At 45.4% G+C, this 22828-nt stretch overlaps 1 protein-coding gene, 1 long non-coding RNA gene and 1 pseudogene across 2 annotated transcripts in view; 1 reads left to right on the top strand and 2 right to left on the bottom strand.

Moving 5' to 3' along the window:
• The window catches only part of PIGR (polymeric immunoglobulin receptor), a 38261-nt gene that overhangs the window by 13461 nt on the left and 1972 nt on the right, over window positions 1–22828 (bottom strand). Inside the window, exons 2-9 of the mRNA XM_025205459.1 lie at window positions 22305–22453; window positions 21018–21353; window positions 20308–20637; window positions 19801–20130; window positions 18917–19253; window positions 17114–17220; window positions 16325–16450; window positions 1545–1603 (exon numbers count right to left, since the gene is read on the bottom strand). Of these exons, the coding sequence (XP_025061244.1) occupies window positions 1545–1603; window positions 16325–16450; window positions 17114–17220; window positions 18917–19253; window positions 19801–20130; window positions 20308–20637; window positions 21018–21353; window positions 22305–22341 (1662 nt within the window). The 5' untranslated portion in view covers window positions 22342–22453. The remainder of the gene's footprint in view (window positions 1–1544; window positions 1604–16324; window positions 16451–17113; window positions 17221–18916; window positions 19254–19800; window positions 20131–20307; window positions 20638–21017; window positions 21354–22304; window positions 22454–22828) is intronic.
• Window positions 969–5494, top strand: LOC112550461. The gene is made up of 3 exons (XR_003094326.1): window positions 969–1042; window positions 4098–4212; window positions 5364–5494. It is a non-coding gene; the product is annotated as an uncharacterized LOC112550461 (long non-coding RNA).
• Window positions 9110–11159, bottom strand: LOC112550460 (annotated as a pseudogene).

Below are 22828 nucleotides of genomic sequence, written 5' to 3'. Positions count from 1 at the left end.
ATGCTTGTACATGCAAGCACATTTATTATGACTGAAACAACCACTGCATGACTCTGTCAAGTCCTATCACTGACTTAGTCCTATCTCTTCACCACAATTATTGTTATATATAGAGAAAACTTCCCCACGTAACAAGTCCAAGCAGGTACAATTATCCAATGCGTAAATCCGCTTTCTGTCCGGAGCCTCCATTGTAAGAGCAAAGACTGATCCTAAGACTTAACATTACTGGAAAGCCCCTCTTCTGCTGTTCCTTACATACCATACCCAGGAGTGAGGCCATTTCCCAGGTTGGGACATACGACATAAGAAGGGTTTGCTGCTAAGTTTGCACTATCCAGGACCAGCCAGGCTGCTGGAAGACAATTTTCTCAGTCCTCTGTTGCTGAAAGGTCTCTTGCTGGTGGATTTGCTGCCTATGATCCAAGTAAGACTGAACTTCAGAGCACCGGAGAAAGGAAGCTATCACAGCACTGGTTTGAAGGGGAGAGTAAGTACAACTGAAAAGTGCTAAACTTCCCTGCTTGTGCAGAGCAGGGGCTCTCAAACAGGGGGAGGGTGAGAAGGTGAGGCAGCAAGGATGCTGCAGGTGGGACAATCATGGGGGAAAGCCGTCTATGTGGTGCATTCAGGATGTGAGGCAGTGGGTTTATAATAACCCTGGTGCAGGTTTGCTTCAGGACACAGAGTAGCCTCTGACGATCAGAATACACCTTTGCCCTTGCGGGGTGGGGGGAGAGGGCAAATCTTAGACCGGGTTCTGCCATTTTAAAGCCAGTCCATGTGTGCTGGACTTGCGTTATAGGTATAGACTGGTTTTGTGTGCCTAATGTGTGTTCTGTTGTGGTTTTCAATCAGGCTCACTTATACTGGTAAAAGTGTAATGCCTGTACCTGGCCTGACTGTGTGTTTGTGTGCTGCTGCCGTGGTTGGGACAGCGCTTTGACCAAAGCCAGCCTGAGGCAACACCTGCATCAACAGCTCACTACAGTGAATGCAGGAAATGGTGACGGAGGACACCGAAAAGGGTCTGTCAAGTGAGGTGTGTTTGTGCCCATAATGTACCTTGCAGCTCAACAGCAAAGAGAGTTTTTCTATCCAGGTTTGTCAGGAGAACAAGAGGAGAAAGAGCCTTCCCCTACTAATAAATATTGTGGGGTTGTGGTGCTGGTGGTGCTGGTGGTGGTGGGGAAATCTTTACCCCTTTGCAGTCAACAGTAAAGCTGTCTTTGACCTGGCAGGAGGCTGCAGGGGGATAACCTGGCATGGGGGACTTTTTTCTGCCGACCCTCTCACTAGCGCTTGGCTAATCCCTTCTAAAAGCTGCCGGGGGGAGCTGAGCTGAATTGCCCTATTTGAAATGAACTATGCATGCCCCTTGGCAGTAGCCATGCTTGCCCCTGGCATCCCAGAGTCTCGGGACCCTGTGCAAGCATCGATCGTTGGGTTAATTCTGAGCATGATTGTGGTGGGTGGAAGGTGACAGGTGGTGCTGGGCAACTCGCTGCATTTTTCCAGTTCCATTTCCTCCTCCTTGCACCTACGCAGATGCATGGCTTCTTCTGCATGTTCCTGGCCGTTCGCAGATCAAGAATGGCACAACCTGGGGGAAGCAGGACAGCTCAAGGGACTGTTTGAGAGAGCGAGAGTGCTTTACCAGTTCAGACACCTGACAGGCTGAGACTGACCCAAAGTCACTAGCTGTCATCGTGTGCTCCGTCTGTAGCTGGTGAAATGCTTCCACCCTCCACAATAGCCCCTGCTGTGGACAGTTCCAGGCCTGAAACGGCTCCTGAGACGGAGCCATGCCGTCACTTACTGAAGGGCTCATTCTAGGCCAATGGCTCTCAGCCTTTTTTAAACTCCAGCCCCCTTCATTGCATTAGACTCAAGGTCCCCCTCAAAAAAAATGTCAGCTCTTAGCTTTTGCTCGTTTTTTCTCTGCCAAATAATAATAGAGCAATTCTTCTGTTGCAAAGAATTCCCAAAGATCACAGCAGGGCCTGTGATTCCTAATTTAACCCTGGATTCCTAATTTAAAACCTCTGGGTTTATCTTGTGAACTGTGTAGGTGTTTGCACGCTTGACAGATAAAATGCAAGGAGTGCGTGGTACCCCACAGGGTTGTTGGCTGTCGCCGTGTTGGTCTAAGGGCATAGCAGACGAGGTTCTTTGGGTAGATGTGATATTTGCTATTAGGCTACCTAAACAGCTGGAAGACTTGTTCTTTGCAGTTCACACAATTCACCAGCAGACTCCCTCTATGCCTGAAGAAGGGCTTTTGTGTCTGAAAGCTTGCAAAGAACATTTCCCCCAACTTTTTAGTTGGTCTAATAAAAGCTATCACAGCTACCCAAAGAATTTTATATGCCTGGTACCCCACAGTACCTTTAAAAGGAACGTGTGGCCCCCTGGTTGAGAATTGCTGCTGCAGATTTCATTCTGACACACCACAGGGATATGGTGAGAAGCCTGCACAGGCAGACTCAAGGCTCCTGTCCTCATGGCCAGCACCTTTCCCCAGCACTGAAGTCACTTGCAAGAAGACCTCTAAAAGCAAATGTCATTTAAAATCCCAAGGGATATCTCCTTGGAGGCTGGTCAACTGCCTCGCAATTGAAGCTAAAAAGGAACAGAAGAAACAAAAGGGTCTGTTTATCCTCGGGGTGTTGAGAGACAGCAGCGCTGCTACCACGCAGGGCTCTTCGCCCAGCTAGCACGCACACCGAGCAGGGGGAAGAAGCTGCGATACGCACTATCAACACTGCTGACCCTTACCTGCGGTCCTCCTCCAGCCCCTGGCTGTCAGCTGGACTGGATGGGGGAATGGAGCTAGTTTGTTTTCCTAATTATTTTTTAGCTATTCCGATAAGTCGTTTCAGCAAAAACGTTTGAGGAGAAACAAGGTGTGCAAGTTCCCGCAGACACGGTTTGACTCTCGGCAAATAACCAGTCTGGGGGGAACAGAAAGGGAAGCTTGAACTGCCAGAGCATGTGCGGGTATGTCCTGAGGGCTTGGAACTTGCCCTCTGCAAAGCCAAAGGGCTGCTGTCCATCAGCAAAGGTCCCTGGAAGTCAGTGGATTCAGGCTAAGTGAGGATTTGGCCGTAACTTTTTGTTTTTCTTTCAAAAGCTCTCATCTGACTGTTGATTAGGTAGGCTTTGATTCTGTTTTCTATCGACTGCAGTACAGCTGGGCAGTGCACCCTCACCTCAGTTCTGCAAGTTTTTTTCCAAGCCCCCAATACAGAAGCTTTGAAGCCCTGCTGTGGGTAGCTTGTTGGATCAGAAACTTTTCTTTCTCTCATACAGATGTGTACGTACCATGTCCAAGAAATGTGACTCTACCTGTGGGTACTTCAGGAATAAGCACTGGACCATGGGGTGACATAGTCCATTCAGCTCTCCCACCCAGCCCAAGCAAGAGAGTTTCTCAGAGTGTGTTTCCCATTGCTTTGGCAATGAAACACCCCACTGTTTCTACCAGCTTCATTCACGCTGGCCTTCACTTTTCTGTCTCATAGGTGTGTTTTAATTAGCATTCCAAACTATCCTTTATTTAATGCTCTGGGGTAATTTTTTACTACTGTCACTACCCTGAGATCACATCAAAAATCAAACAAAAAAAGAGTATGTGCAGAATTGCAACCCCAGTCCTGCCAGTCTGGTCAGAGCAAAGGATGGACAAATGCCATCATGAGGAGGATATGAGTCATTCTTGTTAAATAGATCTGGCTATCGGTGTGAAACCTGGCTTATAATGGCCTGTGATTTACCTCTCTGTGTTCCTGTTTTCCTTGGATTAGACTGAAGTTTGTTCTAAGTTTCAAGAAGGCTAAAAGTTGCTTACTTCTTTACACATGAAAGTCTGATCCCTTCCTGATCACTTTAGGGATAAGGATTTGGACTGCAGTCAGGTTAGAATTACTTAGTGTTAAAGGGCATGGGATGTGTATTAGTGGAGATACGGGGGCAATTCTTGTGAGGGGTCTCATTACGGCCAGTGCACAGCGAGTTGCTCTGTCCTTTTGCATGTTCCCACTGGAGACCCGTCTCAGCGAATCGCCCTTCATTCAAATGAACTGTTACACTTGCAGGAAACACTCTACAGGAATCGTCAGGACACGATCGGTCCTAATGATTGCCCACGTCGGTGATTTGATATGGTGGTGGTGCGCAGAAGTCCTATTCAAGGAGGATCTACTGTCTTAGGTATGGTACAAACACAAAGCAGGAAGGGCACTTCTAGCACAGAAAAGCCAATCTACCTTGGTTTCAAAACCATGCTTGTACTGTCTGAAAAACCTGTAAGAACAGCTCTAGGAAAGGGATCTTTTTGCACCAGATCTCTCACTGATCTATTAGCAACCCCCCCCAGTAATTTATCCTCATTAAGGAATTAGTGACCAGTCTGTGCCACTAATACCACAGGTGCTATCTGTGGGGCACTTCAAGCACCTACGCCCAAAGTTTTTGACTCTCAGCAAGACACATGTTTACTAGGAACTGAAGCTTGGTGCATGACTCAGTGTCTCTCTCGGGGTGCAATCTGCAGTGCTGGGTCTTTCCGGATTACAGGTGCATGTAAAGCGACTGAAGATGCTTCAATACCCCCAGTCCAGCTACTTCAGTCTGTGTGTCCTAGTGTGCAAGGTCTCTGGGACTCCAGTAACTGCTCCGGGCTGAATTCCCATGCATCGCTGCGCTGTAGCCGCAAGAAATGCCAGGTTGACGCTTCTTCTGTGCCACAGTAAAGTACATGTAGCCGGTGGGGACAACAATGTGAGGAGGTGCTCGTGGAAAGCTGCAAAGCCGCTTTTAACAGGGTGGAACGCAGACAAGGAGGTGGTCCTGCTCAACACACCTGCATGGAGATGCAAGGTGTTTCTGTGGCTAGAGCAGGGGATTAGTGTCAGGACTCCTGTTGTCTCTCATCGCTGTCACTAACCTCCACTAAAATACACTTAAGTCCCTCATTATCCCTGGAAGAATAACACATGCTCAGGGCTTGTCTGCATGAAGAAGTTAGTGCACAATAGGTTTAGATGTGAGTTTGCTGCACTAGCCCCTTTGCACTGATCCCCTGCAGGGACTCTCTGTGTGCAGGAGGAATGCAAAGTATCTTACTCGACTTCGGAGCGAGTTCATGTGGAGTAGCTCTAGTGGGGTTTATGCCCTAGCTTCCTTGCACAGACACAAGCATTAGATACCAAGGTGATGAGAGCTGTGTAGATTCCTAATAGCAGAGAATGGACTCACTACAGTACAGGGGTGGAAAAAAGAAAATTCCTTTGTGGGAATCTGTCTTTGCCTTGAAGCTTCTCATCTTTTTAACCTTTTTTTTTTCTTTTCCTTTTGCTCAGATTGAATAAGAAACCCAGATGAAAAACCACTTCCCAGGGCTGTAGCCCAACCTCCATCTAAACTAGCAAAACTCTGTTGATCTCAGTGGAGACACTGCAGCTGGACCATGGTGCATCTGACATCTGGAACCTGGTCCCAAACTTAAACAAATCAGGGGTACTCAATGGCTCATGTTGGAAAGGAAGAGTTCATTCCCAAGTCCCATTGACTAAGCTCAGACACTGAACCCTAAAGCAATGATATATGGCACAATGCAGCTAGCCTGCAGCCTGCACAGCCTCAGGCAATAATCATTATTTATTGCTCTTAACAATGGCTGATGTTGAGGGAACATGACTTGATCACTGAAGCATTGAAAATGCAGCATGCAGCTGGTGATTTTATGATTTTGGGAAAGCACGGTATAAAATAACCTTTTGTCACGTTGGCCACATGTACCAGAAAGTGAATAAAGATCATCACTTCCTTGTGAGGGGCTAAGCCTTTGCGGTAATCCAGTTGGAACCATTTGTATTTGATCCACATTGCTGACTCGGGTGAATCAGAAAGTGGCACAAGTGACTGTAGTCAGCCCCACAGATAAGAAAGGAGCTGAGCTGAAGGTGCTTGCAAACTTTCAGATCTTTTTTGAGTATTGCACAAACTTCTATAGCTATGCTGAACAGGATAAAACTGTTCTAGGCTGATTTTCTCCTCCCGCTGAATTTTGCCTCCGGTTCAACTAGAAGTTGGGCTTTACTTTACCTTGAAAGAAAAGTCAATTTTCTGTGCACCGCAAAACGTTAACATCCCTGAGGCTTTCAGTTATATTTCCGAAAGGTGAAACAGTCCAGAAGTCAGACCAATGTGATTCGAAAATTTCAAACATCAAATTCTAATGAATTCTTCCAGTCTCTGAGTTTGCAGGGTCCTTTATCCCAATTCAAAATAGTTAGGAAATTAGGACATTCTTTGTCTTCTTTTGTCTGACATTTTTGGATTACAACATTCACAAATTGATATCTAAATTTGATAACCCTTTGAGTGCGTCAGGGCGAGCTGCATGGATTCATTTTAGATTACCATTACATGATCTAATTGGGCAATTTCCCACAATGTGTTGCACCGTCTGAAAAATCACACCGCCGTTGCAACCCAGATATTTTTTAGGACATTATTTTAGAACAGGAATGACTTTCCTCTGATGCCTTTGAAAGTAAGGTATGCTAAAGCAATGTAGCATGAGCAGGAACAGTGACTGGAACAGCAGGAGTTATTCTCTACTGTTTTATTATTTAAGGTGCCACAGACTCTTCACTTTCCATCTACAAAGTCCCTGCAGGGTTTTGAGCATGACAGATGTTGCTGCATGGGGACATTAGTGTGCAGTTAGTTAACAAGGGTGTGAATCTGTAGTTTGCTAGTGGCTGGACACCACCTACCAGCATGTGCGCTCCCCGTAGACCCCCTTTGCAGGACGTGCTTTATGCCATTTTCAGAGTGGAATAAGTTACTCCCCACTTAGTGCTCATGAGGAGTAGCCACCTGCGTAGAAGCAAGTTCTCATACACACCGCTGCAAAAATGTAGGAGGGTGAATACAGATAGAGGAAAATCTAAGTTGAGGGCCTGATCCTGCATATCTTGACTAGCATAACTAACCTTTTTTCCCCCCAAAAGACTGAAATGAGATAGGAGAGCATGTCAGACCAACCAGCCTTCAAGAGAAGCACCGATACAACCTCAGATGCCTTTCATGTCTAACACAGTGTTTGAGCTAGCAGAGGATTCTGGACTAATAATTGATTACTTAAGACCAATTTCTAAAAATCCAGGATGAAATCCTGAACGCCTTAATCACTTCTGCATAGAATTTGTTACGTGAGGAAAGACAGCCAGGTCTAGTGGTTCCCCAAACATTAGAGCATGGCAGCCAAGTACTAGAAACAAGGAGGGACTCCAGGATAAAAAGAATCAAGGGTCTGAACATGAAAGGCAAGTAAACTGTAAATAGAAGCAAGGCAATAAGAACAAGGCAAACTAATGGCCATGCTTCATTTTTTTTCCCTCCCTTTTTTGTGATACCTAATGCTCAAGGTTGTATATGCACACATTGAAACTTCAGCCCTGCTTTGGTGGCAGATGTTATTATGCATATTCTCCAGGTAGGTGAAGTGAGGCACAGTGTGGTAGTAACTTTTTCACAGACACTGGAAGAGTATCTGCAAGGCTTGACTTCCCATCTTGAGCTATAACCCCTGCAGCATCCTCTTCCACAGCATATTGCATTCTTAGGTGCTGAGAATTAAGCCAATGGTCACTTCTATATATAATGTAGTGGAAAATTGGCTCAATCAGTGGGACCATCCTCCTGGGCATATAGAATAATGACCCTGCATATGGACAAAATATTTCCAATGCATTTCATGGGGTGGTGAATAAGAATTCCCTCTCCTTTTCCCACCCCACCCGAAACCTAAGAGTTCAAGCCGACCCGAGTACCCATGAAAAAGGAGAAATATGTCATCTTCTGAATCGGTGGCCCTTTTACAATAGAAGACAAACAGCAGCCACTAAATGGTAATGTGCTGAAGAGACCGTGTCTGAGAAGATTTTACTGAGGTGCCTCAGGAGTTAGTATACAGTTCACTGTCTGCTTTTCGTATTGCGGGGGTTTCTCTAGCACCAAGCACCTTAGTTTCTATTCACTTACAGGCTACCATTAATATTTTACCTTTTGGCATCGTTAACAGGTGTACCTATAACAGTGAGCTCTCCGTACCAAACAAGAACAGAATACAGGGTCGGGAGGAGAATGCCTTGATGACCTGGTTTTGTGCTCAGCCTACAATGTCAAATGCTACCATATACTCATTTGTAGCCTCTCAGATGGTCCTTTTGCTTCTGGAGTTCTGCTTCTGTTCTGGTAAGCTGTTTTATTTATGAAGGGAACGGATTTATAGGTGGTGAATGCCACTGAAATGCAGAGCAGGTTATGCTAGTCATACTGCTGTCGATTGTACAGTAAAAAGTTTGCTAACTAGAGTTACAAAAAGAGTGAATATTTTTAGGGGCAAATTAAAAAAAATATGAGTATGTTGTTGCTTCTCTGCACTCTAAATAACATGGATCTATAACTGTATAAGCATATTTCCGGAGCTGAGTAATTGTTCTGAGGTACAGTAAAAAAGCTTTTTGATCTATGTGGGATTACGTGATGATAGGGAGCATAATGAACTTTCTCTTTTCATAGGGGATAATAATGCATGACTTACTCATTGATCATACTTCCATGCCTGCCTGCCTGGCTATGGAACAAACCTTGATTAAGATTTTCAGAGCTGACTCAGTGCATCTCCCATTGAAAATAGCAGGACCTGTGTGGCTGCATTCCTTGCCCGGCTTTACAAATCACCCCATAGAGAAATATGGTACAAGGCACATGATTCAAAAAGCTGAGCAAACTCTGTATTGATTTGCAGTGTTTTGGATCATTACTTAGAATGCAATGTCCCTTTTTTTTTTCTATGAGGGAAATAAATATAACGGTTGCAGAAAGAAATATAAAAGTCCTGCACTTTGAAACCTGCCACCCTCCATTGAAATCCATGCCACATCTGGCTAGCTAGGCACACCGTGGAGAATGATCCCTGAGTTCATTCAGACTGGAAGTCCTATCAGAGTCCTTCTGTTTCTGCATTTCACACCAGCAATACCAGAGATCTTGGAGTTCAGGAAGGCAATGAATAAGTACTACTCACTCTCCAGGCGGGATCTGCTGGCTACGTGGTGATCCTTCGTTTTTCTGTTAGTCGGATCTCTTCAGCTCTGCGAGCCTTACAGGTGAATGACCTCTAAGGATCTCCTGCTTGCGTGGTTGTGTGTCCTGCCTCCCTCTGCCAGCAGGACACTGAATACTGTAAGAACAGAAACTGTTTTAAATACTGCTCTCCACTGTAGCCCTGGACTTCTACCTGTTGAGTCTTCTTAAAGAAATATCCTCCAAAGAGGCATGCAGGTAGGAACATCTCATGTGACCATGGGTCAGCCAATCTGCCTTTTGATTTTGCTGTTAAGTTGCTTGTTTGTCTGTTTACACTGGCACTTACTTTCTGATTATATTTCCAATAGTCCAGTGATGGCAAGGCAGCTGCTAGCAGGATGAGATTGCTCAAGAGCAAGACTGTGACCATGCCTCTCCTGACCTCCACCATCAGGGAAGGAATGGGGGAGGGAGGGCAGTTTTGAGCTAGGTTTAAGGCCTTGCTTTGGGAGCTCACCTGGCCCACCCATACAGAAGAGTCCTGCCTTCTCCTTTCATCCAGGTCCTGACTTCCACAGCCTATATGTAGAGGGTCAGCAGCAAGAAAGTGGCTTGCCTTTCTACTTGCAGGAGTCTCCAAAGGTTCCCCACAGACTTTTGGATGGAGCTCTGCCCAGAGGTGACCGAGTGCACGGTGCAGGCCTCTCTTCTCAACTTGAAGCTGCTCAACTGCATGAAAAAGCCAAAATATACCGTGCTTTTTTCCTTATTGTGTTCCCAAAGTGTTGTTAGCTATCACAGATGGGCAGGAAGGGATGAATGGGAGCAGAGGTGTCCACTAGATGGTCTCCCGTTGGGAGGTGCCTTACCCGATGAACAGGCTGAGGTTCCCAGATCCCCAAATGGGTCCTGATGAGGTTCAGTCCCAGTCTCACTGATGCAGTTAATGCCAGCAGGACTACCTGGGAGATGAGGCAGACCAGTGCTGTCCCCTTTCTCCCAGTCCCAGGAGAGCAGCTCGCATCCTGCGGCAGCACGAGACTTGCAATGGCACGTGTCTCCCCCCTGGGGGATGATTATTTTTTGATTAAACAGTAAATTTACTGCAAAATGGAGCTTGGGAAAGATTGCATCTGCGCAGAGGAGGCTGAACGTAGCAAATGTTTCTAACAGAAACGACAGAAGCGGGGGTGTGAAAACCCTGAAATATTCCGTTTTGTTTCCTAAATGTCAAAATCTTTTTCCTTTCAGCATTGCCTAATAGAATCTTTTTGCTCTGAAATGGCTTCTTTTTCTTAAAATAGAAAGACAGAAGGGTTTAATAACTCCCAAACAGAAGGAAACTATTTAGTTTTGAGAAACATTATTGGTCGACCAAAAATGGTTAGTATTCCCCCCTCCCAAAAACCCCCAAACATTTCTGTTTTGACCTGAACCAGTGTTCTTTCCAGTCCATTCCCCCCACCCAGGTAATCATGTAACTAAAAAAGCAGTTCATTGCCCAGCCTTGGCTGTTTTCTTATGCAGAAGCATGGAAGCTGCAGTCCTGGCTTGATCTGTCATCGGCTATATCATTAGACTGATTTTTACCTAGCGTCACAACGGTTGTCACCTGCACAGCTCCAGTCCTTCTGTGTGTGTATGTGTGCATGGGCGGGGGGTGGCTCTGAGATTGCAGTGATAAGCATTTCTTGCCTCTGAAGTCATGATGCTACGATGCAGCAATGAGCAGTGCTATTAATAGGGCAGCCCCAGACAAAACTGTGAAGTGAAATCAGACTACAACAGGAGATGGGGAAGAAGAGAGCAGGGGGAGCCATGATACACGTGCCACAGCCGTGACAGCTCATGATTTCATACGAGGATGAGGAAGATAAGAGATAGTGGGACGAGTATTTGGTGCTCACACTGGGTAGTCGGTCTCGTTGGTCGGCTCCCAGTGCTTTATTGCCTCACAGCTCAGTACGGAGGGAATTAGGAAATGTCAGGTTGCTTTACAGCTGCTGCTGGTCTTCGCAAACCAGTGTCATTCTCCTTTTTTTCCAGGCACAGAGAACAACTGGCAGAACGTGGGGCCTTTCAGCATAAGTGGGCAGGGGTACATCCTGTACGGCGCTGAGCACACCGACAGCGTGTCCCAAAAGACAAATAACAAATGAGCCTTGCTGCTGTCTTTACCAAAGTGCCTCCACTGCTGCCCCACTGGAGAAGGAGGTGCTGGGTGAAGATCCCACGCTGAGTCCAGCGATACCAGAAACCCAGCTGCACAGCAGACTAAGGTCAATGAAGATGAATTATCCCTTGGTGAGGGATCAGACATTACATTGCTTTATCCATAGATTACCGATGCGAAAACCATTTTAGCAGTTCATTTAAAAAGGACCCCGAAGCCTTGCTTCCACAAAGTTCCCGGCAAAACCTTGTCCTGATCTAGCTCAGTTATTCACTCCAGACAATAGGAGTGCATTTTATATATTTCTGTGTATTTCTATATACTTGGTTTCCCCACCTCGGACAGCGGTTGATAGAAGCACCTTAGTTTCAGTTCTGCAAGCCGAGCTCCACGCAGCTCCATACGGCGAACACCAGCAACTGGGTTTATTCTCGCATGTAATGTGTGTGGAAATCTCAGCTCTCTGGGGAGAGAACACTTGTGAGGTGCCGCACCGAGGGCATTTGCCCATTTATCTGGAGCCCTGTAGTCCTCTCTTTACCCGCAGAACAAATGCACATAACAGCATGGATGTTACCCCTGCTTCCCTGCCAACATGTCTCAGCAAAGACCTGGAGGGGAACATCAATGGGGAGATTTTTTTCCTAACCTTCAAAACACCTTTAATGTATTTCTCATGTGAGAAGAGCTGCATTTTGTCAGTGAATGAAAAAATGTCCACAGTTCTTTAAAGTACTCCGTTTTCAGGGCATTTTGTCTTTTTACATTAGAATTTTCTGCACCTGTTTCTTGGTAAGAAGATGGCATGAAAAAAATTCTCTCTTTGCAACTTGAAAAGACAAATGATTCTGGCTTTTAACCTACCAGGATACATCACTTTACAGCTCTGTTCTAACTCAACCAAGCATTTATAAGTTTGGACACTGACATTTTTGGACCCGTGTAATCCAGGAGGCCAGCTTGAATGAATGATTATTGTGATCCCTTTAGAGCTTAAAGTCTACGAATATATTAATTAGTTGTGGTGAAAAAAGGATCAAGTTGAAAGACACGTGAAGGTGCCTTTAGCTCAAGACCTGAATGGTGCTGCACACTTGTCAGTGTTACACACTCCTGTAGCTTCATTTGAAGACCAGACTGCTCCTGTCATGAGTGTAGACTAAAAGTCTTAACAGAATCCCATTTTGGGAAACTTCTGCCAGGAGGGGTAAGAGTTGTATTATTTGGGAGGGTCCTGTTGACCTGGAGAAGGGAAATGCCCTTCCCTGTGGATCAGACACTAGCCTACCTGCCACACAATAGGGTTGTATCTGCAAGGAACAGCCTAGCCCTCACTGTAAGGTTAACCTAGTCCCTAGGCAGCAGTTTGCAGCGGATTAGACCCATCAGGATCCATGTGTTGGGCCTTGGACAAGTAGCAGAGTCCTCCGTAGCACTGGCCAGGCCATTCCCAAGCAGGCTTGCCCTTCTGGATCTTGCAGCATGCTTGCACCCCCACGTGTCACTCTGAAAATTAGTTTGTTCGCGGAGCGTGAGTGATTCAATAGTTTGCAACCGGCAGCAGTTTGGCCTTTTGTGGGAAGGGAGGTGCACTAGAGGGCCAGAATAGGCTCAGTGCAGGAAGCCAACCCGGGGAGGCCTGTGATTATCTTGCACAGCCACGTGACAACACTTTGGTATGAGGGACTCTCCTCTATACCTGTTTTCTGAACTGTTTCCTGCCCCCCACACTTCCCGCTTTTAAAATCTCCAGTGAAGGTGAGCCATTGTCTCTGAACGCAGTGGAATTCCAGCAAGATATTTGCATGTTTTAACAGACAAGGAAATGTCTTCCTGCCAAGTCACAGGCTTCCAAAGCACTTTGGCATCTCCAGAGCACAAACAAACCTCAGCAACTGGCTCTCCGTGCACAGCCCAGCCTGCGGCGTGGCCCCGCAGCTGTTCAGCCATTGCGTGTGTCTGAGCTAGGTGGTTTGAAATCCCTCCATGAAACTTGGGGGAACTGAGCAAGGGAGATGAATTAAAACCAAGGTCTCTTATTTAGGTCTCCATAAACTCGAGTGCCTTTGAGATGCCGGATCTCTGATCTGGTTTCAGTGTTGCCCAAAAAACAAGGTAGATGAGGATTTCGAAATACCAAACCCACCCCTTAGGTTCTGCCTAATGCTAAGGCAAATAAACAGCGTTTCACCTGTTGGTGTACTCAAGTTTGCCACCTACACACAATATGTATAGGTAATGTGCCCCATGGATACATCCGTGTTCTCCATGCAGTCCCCTAGCCATAGCCTTCAACTGCAAATGTTCTGCCTTCCTTTGAAGATAAACGTGCCACACAATAAAAGTTACCTGTAGAAATATTTGGCTATAGAACTTTGCTTTATTCTTTTTTTTAACAAACGCTTCTCCCATAAATGACATTTGTCAGCCTAAGATTCATCTATTACACAAAAGCACAGTTATAATGTATTAAATGAAATGCAGTCTTTTGAGATGGAAATAAGCTTAAAAAGTCTGCTGTGCAGCCTGCAATGTGATATGTATATATATATATTTTAAGTTGGCCACTTGGCTTATGTCCGCTAGCCTCGGAAAGGAAGGGAGCCCTGATTGCTCTCCCTTGAGTCTTGATAGACGCAGTTGAGAAAACATTTCTTTTTTCATAGGACACCTGAAACAAAAGAGAAACAGAGCAAAATGTCACTATTCCCTGGCATTGTTTCTGGCTAACATATTTTTCAGTGTTGCATTTCCAGGCGCCTAACTTAAGCCACTTTCAAGGGTGCCTGTTTTCAGAAAGTACTGAGCAGTTGTCCTCAGGCCTTGTCAAGGTGTCTTACTATGCCCCCCCCCAAATCAGTGGGTACCCCTAAAAAGAAACAAAAAACCCCTCTTTTCACTTTCTAGATTCCTGAAAAGCTGTGAAACACTGTTACTTTTGTGATCATGTTTTCTTTCCCCAGAGTCATAGTTATAAAGAGAAACTTTTTTGAAGACCTAAATGTTAGATAAAATAGACACTCCTTTTTTAAGACGTACTATTTTATTCTAAACAAATGTCCTGAACCTGTAAGGTTTTATTCAAGGTTATTTTACTCTGTGCAGGATATTCCAGATCTCAGACATGACCAAAATTAAGTGTAGCTTTCTTCTCTGGGAGCCTACACTAAATTTTCAAATCTTTTGTTTCATTGCCTAATTGTCATTACATGTTATAGCACCTATTTATCCAGATTCCTTGGCAGCTTTGAAGACCCTCTACCTATGACAGTTGAAGACGAGTGATTTGTGCCTGAAGTCACTGGAAGTTTTGGCATTGCCTTTCCTAGGAGCAGACACGCGAACAAGCTCCTGGCTTGCCTCAAGACAGTAGTTGGTTCAGTTTGACAAAATGTTGCCCTTGGGACAAATCCCTCGTCGGGTACAAATGGACTTGCAGGACTCAGATGGAGTTCTGCCTGTCTCTTTACACCAGTGGTTTTCAACCTTTTTTCATTTGCGGACTCTTAAACTATTTGGAATGGAGGTATGGACCCCCTTAAATTGTAAGTTTGGGTATTCACATACTTTTGATTGATAATAGTCATCTTTCATGGACCCCTTAGACATAGTCCCAGGGGTCCAGAGACCACACATTGAAAACCACTGGTTTACACCATTGGAGAGAATTAGTTTGTAACATTCTGCGTACGGGACACTGAATGCCATCACATTTTTCAAATGCACTGTAAGTTTTCATATGTTTTGGTTGTATCTCAAAGTTGAGGCATAAACTTCACTGAGATCATCAAATGCCTCAAACCAACAGTTCTTTAAAATATTTCAGTTTGCTCAGCTGTTTCCTTGGCAAGCCTACACCCAAGGCTAGGAATATTCCAAGAAAACCCCGTGGCTTTTTTACGTTGCTGGAACAACAGGGAGTTGCACATGGCCTATTCTCTCTGGATCCTCCAGTAGTTGTGCAGAATATTCTGCACGCAGAACGAGAGTAAAAGGAATGATTGCAATGCAATAAAAAAGAATTGCTTATTTGTCATATCGGAATAGGTCACAAGCAATTAAATATTATTAAAATGCCTGGAGCAGGAAGTGAGATAAATCGGAAGCTTTGAAAGAGCACAATATAATCAATGCAACAATAAACATGTAAACTGAACAAGGGGCCTCCAAGTCTGTTGAAATCCATGAGCCAAAGTCACGTCACGCGGCCAGGAAAGGAGAGAGCAGATTTTCCATTCCGGTCCCGAAACTACAATCTTGGATGAGCACTGCAAAACTGATATCTGCTCTGTGGGGCTATTGATTATGTATTATACATGAGCAAACCAATATCAGATATTCCATTAAGATTTAAAACATAATCCTGCACACGCATGGTGTGCAACTCCATTCCTCCAGTTCTCTGCAGGGAATTTGCTGTCCAATACATTTCATATATATAATATATAGATGAAGGGGGAAAGCCACATATTAGTATGAGAGATCCTCTGCTACCTACACTGATAGGGAAATCCTAAAATATCCAGCTAGATACTAAAGTTGGGACTTTCACAAAAGTCAAAGGACATTCATTCAGCCCTGGCTGAATTAATGGGATTTGAGTTCTTTATGGTCCTTCTTAAAAAACAAAACAAAAAGCAAAACCCTAAAACCTCAGGTGATGGGTAGATTCTGGGGAGATAATTTTAAAAATATATCCATACCAGAATGAGGAGGTGGGAAAATGCAACATTTGCACAGCTCCCAGTCAGTAGAGCTGGTTTAAAAAAAAAAAGCGGGGGGGGAAAGAGAGAGAAATTCAAATGCTTGCACTTTTCAATGACAGTTTTCAACAGAACAGCTTGCTGGGTTTTGTTCAATGTACTTGCAGGGTGTTTGGAAATGCTTGAAATGTGGATGTTTGCCCAGAAACTTCATTGAATTATTTTGCGTATGAAAAATGCCTCTATTTTTTATTGGCGCACTTGACACTCAGTGACTGAGCCTTTATTTATTATTCATACAAATTCTTCTAACTTGGGGGTTGAACACAGGGTATAAGCCTACTTTTTTGAAGGCTCAGCTTCCACCTGGTTGTTCTCACGTCATCTTCTGTCGTATTCTTTTTAAGTTCCTTTAAGTCAATTAAGATGGGGGCAGTTTCAAGGTTGCTCCCAGCCTGTCTGGCGTTTCCTAAAAGAAAGATACAATTTAGGGCCTGTTCCAAAATCTGTTGAAGTTAATATAGAGACGCCGACTGATTTCAGCAGCTATGGGTTTAGGCCTAGAGCTTCTGCTGGTATATAAAGATAGGATCTCTCTTCCAGACATCGTATTAATTAACATTCTCTCCCTCTCTCTGTCTCTAAATTCCCAATAAATATTATTGTTCTACAATAAGAGCTAGCCACATGTTCAGGGCATAGAGTTGCCCACACCCCCAGTAAAGAAAATCAGCACTTAACAGTGATTATTCTGGTTAATCTTTGTATCATCAGGGATGAAGCTGCTATGGCATAGATCTGGAACAGAGAGCAATGGTTTGGTCCCGATTGGGCACTACTGTTCAATGGGAGGATATTCAGCCTTTCTGGAGTGCAGCATCAAACGTTTATGCTCCTAGCTTTCCAAGCAAAATGGAACCATAAAACTGTTATGATTTTTCAACATGCAAAGAGTAAATTTTCTTTAAGCGTCGAGAACTCAAGGTGGAGGTTTCTTCTCTGACGGCCTACACTAAACTCACTACAAAGTGCTTGCTCATCTCTGCAAACATGGTGGCTCTTCAGAGTTTTAAAAGTATAGTATGTGGAAAACACCCCAAATCACTCCCAGGGTGTTGCCCATTAGACTTACTCTTCTTTAGCAGCTTTACTTTAATCAGGACAACAACACCAGCAAGAAGCAGCAGCACAAGGAGAGCTGGTAACACAGCTGAAAGGAACAGTGAACCACTTGATGAACTGCAAAGATAAGTCATGAGAGTTACGTGGGACTTTGTGCCATGTATGAGGCACATAAAGCACTTGAACGAAGGCTTGGTTTTTACATGGAAGCGTGTTTAAAAAAAAAAAAAAAGGGTCATAAATTTTCTCTCGCAATCCAAGAACAGTTAACCAAGTCAAGCAGAGAGTAAATCATTCGATCTAGGTTTTGATCATGAGGAAGTAATTTCTGTAGCTACTTAGAACTGTGCCCTACTCCATGGGTTTTATAGTGCTTGGTTGAATTGCCCCCTTAAAAACTGAAATGGATTCCTCCCAGTTTCCAGGCTGGGTTACTGCCCTGCCTATCTAGGTTTGTATACCATTCCCATCACTGTGGTGGTGGAGTGTCTTCTTGCAAAACGCCATAGGTGCCATCAAGTTGCAAATCCCCAGGGCATACACTGAGCTTGCTACTGTCTAGAAAGCTGGCTCTTCATTAGATAACAACTTAATGCTTATTTTATAATGGGTAACGACTGTCTCTGCTGCCTGGGGTTCAAGGAGGGAACAGGTCTGAGGGAGGCAGTCACAGTGATGTGTTGTGGGATATGGCTGTGCTAGTTCCTAGTATTTGTAGGCAGTGTGGTCTCCCTTCATTCCTTGCATATGCCGGCGTCCCTGAGCATGTAAAGCACAGGAAGGATCATTTCCCTTGCTGCGGCGCTGCAGCCACATCTGGTGTGGTGTGATGCAACAGCAGCTCATGGCAATGCTACATAACCATTTAGGAGAGGAAGCGAAGAAGAATACCGCACTCGGTTTAAAGCATACAGGAAGGCAGGGAGGCAGGATCTCAGCCTGGTCCTTGGAGTTAGCAATTCTGCTTCTGTAGTAAAGTGACATAAAGTCATTGCTGACAAAAATGACTTAAATCTTCCAAAGGCCTGGCCTATTCAGGCTCACCTCTCAGCCTTGGGGTTAAGGATTACGGACTCGCGGCGGAGAAGACAGTATGGTGGCTATGGAATCGCCAACATCACATCCTGCAGCGCTAATGTGTCCTGAGAGATTTTCTTTCCCAGTCTCGAGCACAAGGACACAAGGCTTGCTATACGAGATCAGAGAGCAGCACTACATCTCCCCCTGAATCTGACCTGCCACAACAGCCAGCACCAGCTAGCTGAGAAGAAAGCATGAGAATGGCTCCAAAGGCAAATATGGATCATTTGACCTGTTATTTCTTCTCTTACTTATCTATAAATTGGATTCAGCCCTGTAGCAATAGACCTGGTATCCCTTACAAATATTGTGAGCATCAGCTATTGCTACTCCAGGTGTTCCTTTATCCCATAAAAATGTCCCCTCCCTTTGGCCTCAGCTTCTGCTCCCGGCAGTGAGTTCCACAGTGTGATTTATACCTGGGGCGAGAGAGTATTTCCTGCTCCCGATTCTGAACTTGCCACCTTTTTAATCGCTGCCCATGTCCCCTTGTTCTCAGCCTCTGAGACCGGACAAGTGAAGTCCCTGATCTATCTATTCGTCATTGTACAGATGATATATGCCTGCCTCTGACTTGTCTCTTTTCTAGTCCTGCATATTTTATGAAAGGGGAGTACAGTGATTGCAGAATTAGATGGGAATTAGTCTTTCTTCCCTGGGTACCAGAAGATTTCAAACAAATCCAAAGGAACTCATCATCTATCCTGCGGGCAGCGCTTGTTCAGGATCTTACCTTTCGCTGTAGGCTTCCTGACTGGAAGTTACAAGTCTGTCAGAAGTGGTTGCTGTTCCCAAAGGCCTCTCGGTAACTGTGCTTGCCGGGTATGTGTGGTCTGGGATGCTTGTGTGGCTGGGGATGCTGTGGAGGACAGGAGTTGCTGCTCCGTGTGCTCTTGTTGCTGCTGCTATAGTTGCTGCTGACCCTGTTGCTGCTCCTTTGGCTCCTGCAGATGCTGCTACTGGCCTTGTTGCTGCTCCTTTAGCACTTGTAGTTGCTGCTACTGACGCTGTTGCTGCTCCTTTGGCTCTTGTTGCTGTTTTGGGGCTTGCAGGTGCAGGGGTCTGTGACTCTAGTGAAGAGTAGGATTGGAACAAAGAGCACACGTTTAGTGCAGGGACAGAAGATTGGCCCTGTGCCGGTCTGATGCCTGGTCTCTGTCTCGGTGAAATGCACAGTGCATGCTTTCCAGTAACGTTCTCCCAAAGCTGGAAGATGCAGCTTTCACATTTAGCTTCAGGACTGCATCGGTGTGGGTACAGGACCTGGCACAACGAACCCTGACTGGGGCTCTGGGCACCACTGTATTAGAAGCAGTAAAAAATGAATGCTATTATCTCTCCTTAGGGAGAGACTGCCACTCAGACCCTTCCATTGACACTCCTGATTCTCATTAGTATCTTCAAAAATCTCCCCCTTAAGCTCTAGAAAACCTCTCGCCATTGCTGAGCTAGACTAGTATGCCTGATGGGCCAAGGCAGAGTACAAAGCAGAGGTTTTTGGACAGCAGGTCTTTTTTAGTGCCTGCAGAGGTGATGGACCAAAGGCTATGAGAATGCAGAATGAGACTGAGAGAAGAGGCTCTTAGCCACTGTGGCCAGCACCCCTTCAACACGTACCATTTTCGATGTATAACATGACAGAAAATGTCTGCTCCGTGTTTCCATCTTTAGCCCCACACCAATACCATCCTTCATCCTTTTCTCTCAGGCGGTTCATCACTATTGTGTAAGTTCCATTTTTCTGGTTATCGCTGACTATCCTTGTTCTTCCTTTAAATGCATCATCTACAAATCCATGGGTATCCACCACGAGGCGGCATTCTGCCTTCTCCCACTTGCACCAGTATTTCATCTCATAATTCTTTTGGGGATCATAGCGGCACGTAGCAGACACCGAGCCACCTACAACTCCACTCAAGTGTTTCAATTGCTTGGGGATGGTTGAATCTGGAGGTTGAGAAGAAACTGGGTAAGCGGCTTAGCCCAAACTACTCTGAATCCTGCCCCCCTGAAAAAACAATATATGTGGGATTTTGGAACATGGCTGCAAATGCAGATGCTGTTCAGCAAATAAGGACCTAGAGCAGCTCCTAATCATTAACTGCTCTTTCTTCCCAGCCTTACCTTCAGTGAGCTGGAGGTCGATGGTTTCTGTGTCTCTGGAATCACTTGGCGTTCCTGTCCCACACTTATACAGCCCCGAATCCTCTGGTTTTAGTCCATTTATCAAGATGTGAAAAGTCCCAGAGCTCTCCTGTTGGGTGATGACGATTCTCCCGTTGTAATTCTCGCTCACGTAACCGTCCGTGTCTGCTATGAGAGAACAGCCATTTTTTCCCAGTCTACACCAAAAGCTCCTTCCGCTGCCTTTGACGTTTTCCGTGGGACATTGGATTGTCACGGATCCTCTGGGCTCCCCAAGCACCAGTTCTGGTGATTTTGGCACGGTGGGATCTGTTGGGAGACAACAGAACAGAACACAGTAAGGAGCCGCTTGGAGCAGCGTCCCTTCTTAGCCCTTTCACATTTCCTAAGAGTGAGTTTTGGTCAATCTCTGGGCACTTTTATTAAAGAAAAGAAAAGAAATTCTCTTCTAATCTCACAAGTAAATGACTGTTCTCAGCCAAGGGGAGGACGAGCGTGACCAAGCAAAGTTGATGCAACAACCGTTGCCTTAGACTGAGGTCATCATAAGCCACCACTAGAACGCGTGGCTCCAAACACCATAAATTGGGCATGGGGCTTTTCCAAGTCTGGGTTTGTAGGCTCAGAGGAGAGATCTGAATCTACACATTTTGCAATCGGTTGGCTCTGAAGGCAGCCAGCTACTGTACCGTCCAGCACCGTGAGGTTTACGCTGATAAATAAGCCTCTGTTGGTAATGCCGATGCCACATCTGTAGATCCCGCTGTCGTTCTTCCTCAGGTTGGTCATTCGCAGGATGGCTGTGCTGTTATGAGGGAAGTCGGTGATTTCTGCTCGGTTTTTGTACTCTTCGGAGGTGTAACTGTTGGTAGAAACGATGGTGTTGCACACTTTGGTGGCTGACACTTTACACCAAAACTTCCGGTCGTGTCTGTTGGCTGGAGTCTTTGGATACAAACACGGGACAGTGACTGATCCTCCAACCCCCGCTGTCAACAGCCTGGGCCCGTTCATGGCACCTGAAACTGTTTATTCAAAGAAATGTAGACAGTGCATTAGCCAAATAGCTAGCCAGATGGTATAAACCAGCACAGCGCCACGGATGTGAGACTGATGACCTGGCCCAGACAGCTTAATACTAATTTTGGAAGATGCAAAAGTTCCTGTAAAGCAGATCCACATCTCTTGGCGCTCCCAGGCTTTATTACTCTATACCTGGGCAGGTAAGGGATTTGGATACAATCCTTTATCCACGTTGTGTGGCAGCATCTAGGAAGAAACCCTGAGCTACCGCTCAAGTATTATGCAGCCCTTTCACAGGCAGGACTCCTATCAATCCCAGCAGGTGTTTTACCTGCCAAAAGCTGAATGATGAACTTAGTTCTCTGGATCAGAGCAGCTGGGCAGTGTTTAGTGACAAGGAGATCTCAGAGGAAGAAGTAATCCTGTGTTGTCCTTTACATCTCTGTAAAACGTTTCCACCCTTGAAGTCTCCACTCCTGCAAGCAGAAGCACTCTACAACCTGTTGCATCTGTCTCCTTTCTATTGGTTTCAGTAAGGTTTTGGTCAGGTCTTAATGAGAGATGCAGGGTTTGATTCTCTGTTCCCCATACCTCGTGTGATCATTTACACCAAAACCAAGTAGGTATAAATACCGTCCTGATCTGGAAGGTTTTATTTGCCCTCTGCAATCACACTGCACAGCTATGAATGGCTGCAGGATAGGCAGGACCACGGACACGTGGGCCTTGAGCCTTCAAGGTATTGCAGAATCATTAACTGTGTCTTGTGACAGGGAAGTTTCCCTTGTCTCCACTGTGAAGAGAGGGAGTTGCCCTCCTCCGGCCCTGCATTGGAAGGGATTGTCTTTTATTTAACCCCAAATTTCCTTTCATTCCCTGCAAGCCTGGAGTTCTCTCACTCTGTATCATTGCAAGAGCTTTGCATCACAGAGATGGTTCCTAAAGTTACTCACCTTGTAACAAGAGCGGTAACAGGAGGAGACCATCCATGCTTGCCCTTTACTCTTCACCGGGTAGACATCTGAGTTACACTTTGGTATGGAGGCCGGGGTCCCCTTTCAACTCCCAGCTGGAAATCCAAAGTGCTTAACTTTACACGTAGCTGTCATCAAATATGAGAAAAAGATAAAGATAAAGGCCAGGATTTCCCAAGAGCTTTATACCCAGAGGGACAGATTTCCAGCATCAGCTTCCTTTGTGCAAAAATGAAGTTTATTTCCTACACATGGGGACTTTTTACCATCTTTTCCTGAGCCTGAGGAAGGGCGTGTAAGCCCAAAAACTTGCAGGAAAAAAAAATATTTGCAATTTCTCAGTTGGTTTAATAAAAGGTATCATCTCTGAACCAAGAGTTCTGGAAGTTTGCATTTCTTTTATGGAAGTTAGGCACCCAACTGCTAATGCAACTGAATGGGAACCGGGCACCTAAATCCCACTGGTGCCTGTAACCATTCCAGCCACTGGGAACTTTTCCTGC

The sequence above is a fragment of the Alligator sinensis genome, unplaced genomic scaffold, assembly GCF_000455745.1.
Source record: "Alligator sinensis unplaced genomic scaffold, ASM45574v1 scaffold1322_1, whole genome shotgun sequence".
Taxonomy (NCBI): domain Eukaryota; kingdom Metazoa; phylum Chordata; order Crocodylia; family Alligatoridae; genus Alligator; species Alligator sinensis.
The sequence above is the reverse complement of the archived record's forward strand: the minus strand, read 5'-3'. Positions and strand labels throughout refer to the sequence as shown.